Genomic DNA, 2,839 nt, shown 5'->3' on the forward strand with positions numbered 1-2,839 from the left:
CTTTGGGCTGGCTCTTGGGAAGGATCCAGGAGCTTGGGAAGGAGGGGCCTCACTTGCCTGCCAGCCTGCCTTCTCTGTGGCAGACATTTCAGTAGCAAATGCTGGAATGGGAGTGTCGAGTCTCCCAGAGGGGAAAGGGTCGTCCCTTTAGAATGGAGGCTTCCCCCCCCCCCATTGACTGCATTTCGCAGAGCCCCATCGTGTGCCTGATTCTTCTCGAGCAGTAGCCCAAGGGTTGGGCTCTACCAGCACCTCAACTTGCATCAGGGAAGGTTGAGGACTTGCCAGGGGCGGCCTCCCTCGAAGTCAGGGCAAAGGAAAGAGTTCCTGATATGATATCCGAGAGAGCCTGTTTTGTTCCTCCATAGAAAGAAGGGAAGGTGGGGCAGCTGGGTAGCTCAGGGGATGGAGAGCCAGGCCTAGAGACGGGAGGTCCTGGGTTCCAATCCGGCCTCAGACGCTTCCCAGCTGGGTGACCCTGGGCAAGTCCCTTGACCCCCATGGCCCACCCTGACCACTCTTCCACCTTGGAGCCAATACACAGAAGTTAAGGGTTTAAAAAAAGAAAGAAAGAAGGGAAGGGGCTTCCGGTTCTCAAAGACTTGGGGGCGGACCAGGGGCGCTCCGTCTCCCTGCCTGCCAAATGTTTGTGAGTCGGGTCTCAGGGGGATTTGCTGGTTTTAGCTCTAAACCCATCGCCTTCTAGTCCTCAACATCTGGCACTCAGGCCTGGGCCCAGAAAAGGTCCTCCCTCCCCTCCCCAGCCAGCTGGCCAGAGAATGGCCGGCCCCAGTGATAGGCAGCAGCTCAGAGGCCGGGGATCTAGGGGGTGCTAGGGTTCAGAGACTGGCAAAGTCAGGCAGAGCTGGCCAGCAAGAGGAGGAGAAGGACCAGGGAAAGCTGGAGCCTCGAGAGACATAAGTGCTCGGATTTGGAAGTGAGGAGGAGGCAAAAATGACCCGAGCACGACTTAAGGAAGCCAGATGCCAAAGCCTCAGCAGGGCAAGGCTTCCCACAGGCAGCAGCGGCAGGGAATTGCAGGCAGGTAAGGATGGCAGGGAGGTGTCGTGGAGGAAGAAAAGAGAAGATCTGGAGGCTGTTCCAGACAAGCTGGGGAGGGGAGGGCCAGGAGAGATTCTCATACCTATTTCACAGTTAAGGCAAAGTAAGGCCCACAGACAAACAGTGAGCTAGCCACGTGGATTCTACCTACAAAGGGAGAGTTGCTCAGGATCTCACCGTCCCCCCAGGGCCTTGCTGGAAGCCACCTGTGCTGCTGCTTCTGCCACTGCTGCTATGCTGGGTGGCCCCAGCCAGGGCGCATCGCACCGTCGGGGAGGCCGTGCGGCTCCCAGGGGATGTGACGCTGGGTGGCCTGTTTCCTGTGCACGCAAGGGGTGCATCAGGGGCTGCCTGCGGGCCTGTGAAGAAGGAGCAGGGTGTGCATCGGCTGGAAGCCATGCTCTATGCTCTGGATCGCATCAACGCTGACCCAGCACTGCTGCCGGGAGTGCGCCTGGGTGCCCGCCTGCTGGACACATGCTCCCGGGACACACACGCCCTGGAGCAGGCGCTGACCTTTGTGCAGGCACTGCTTCGGCCAGCCTCAGGGGCCCGCTGCCCAGGGGGTGGCCAGCCCATCGGGGCTGTGCCTGAGCAGCGTGTGGCTGCCGTCGTGGGCGCCTCTGCCAGCTCCGTGTCCATCATGGTGGCCAACGTGCTGCGGCTCTTCGCTGTATGTGATCTGGGCTGGGGGGAGGGGAGAGGTAGAGGGCACCCCCAGCCCATTGACATACTGACTTCTCCTCAGATCCCACAGATCAGCTACGCCTCCACGGCCCCAGAGCTCAGCGACAACGCCCGCTACGACTTCTTCTCCCGGGTGGTACCCCCGGATTCCTACCAGGCCCAGGCCATGGTGGATGTGGTGCGGGCCCTGGGCTGGAACTACGTGTCCACTCTGGCCTCTGAGGGCAACTATGGCGAGAGTGGGGTTGAGGCCTTTGTGCAGATTTCCCGGGAGGCAGGTGAGGGGGGGGGGGCAGGAAGCTCATGTCAGGGTCTGCCTAGAAAACCCAACACCCATAGGTTAGACCTGAGGCCAAGCCCTCCCCGCTGAGCCCCCATTTTCTGGACGATGAAAGCGAGGCAGCCCGCAGAGGCGCTTCCTAGAGAGGAGGAGGAGGAGGAATACATAGTCCAGGTGCATTTGCCACTGCACCACAGAAGAATCTGACCAATGCTTGCTGACCTGCCCCCCAGGAGACCTTGGCAACCCCACCTGGAGGTCGATGGAGGGGGAGGGTTGGGGCTGGCCCCACTTTTCTGTCAGGTGCTTTCTGAGGCTGGGGAGACGTCACCTGCCCCTTCCTCACTCGTGCTGTTGAGTGTTCTTTCCCCAGTAGGAGGTCCGCCTGCGCTAAGGCCTCACGGTCTGCTTCTCCTTGGGGAACCGGGAGCTGCAGGAGCTTAGGCAGCAGAAGGCCCCTCTGGGGACAAGGGGGGGAGTGTGGGCGGGCAGGCTGAACTGAACTGGAAGGTGCCACCTCTCTCGTTTGGGGTGGGCCCTAGGAGGCGTCTGCATCGCTCAGTCTATCAAAATCCCCAGAGAGCCAAAGCCTGGAGAATTTGACAAGGTCATCAGAAGGCTCATGGAGACGCCCAATGCCAGGGGCATCATCATCTTTGCCAGTGAGGATGACATCAAGTAAGGAGGTGGGGCTATCACAGGGACCCTCAGCTTCAGAGGAGCCCAGAGGACAGACCCACAAGGGCAGTGCAGGCAGGCAGGCAGCATCTAGGGAAGAAACGGCAGACACAGGGGTTACTGCTACAACTG

The 2,839-nt window shown here is 60.3% G+C and overlaps 1 protein-coding gene across 1 annotated transcript; it reads left to right on the forward strand.

The window, feature by feature from the left end:
- Positions 1–1,250: 1,250 nt before the first annotated feature.
- LOC123256445 (metabotropic glutamate receptor 6-like) lies at positions 1,251–2,787 on the forward strand (the record flags this gene model as incomplete). Its single annotated transcript, XM_044685058.1, has 3 exons — positions 1,251–1,735; positions 1,811–2,027; positions 2,572–2,787. Coding segments are annotated over 3 exons (842 nt in total), but the record flags the coding sequence as incomplete, so codon positions are not given.
- Between the last annotated feature and the right edge of the window lie 52 nt (positions 2,788–2,839).

Source organism: Gracilinanus agilis, unplaced genomic scaffold (assembly GCF_016433145.1).
Source record: "Gracilinanus agilis isolate LMUSP501 unplaced genomic scaffold, AgileGrace unplaced_scaffold5903, whole genome shotgun sequence".
NCBI lineage: Eukaryota > Metazoa > Chordata > Mammalia > Didelphimorphia > Didelphidae > Gracilinanus > Gracilinanus agilis.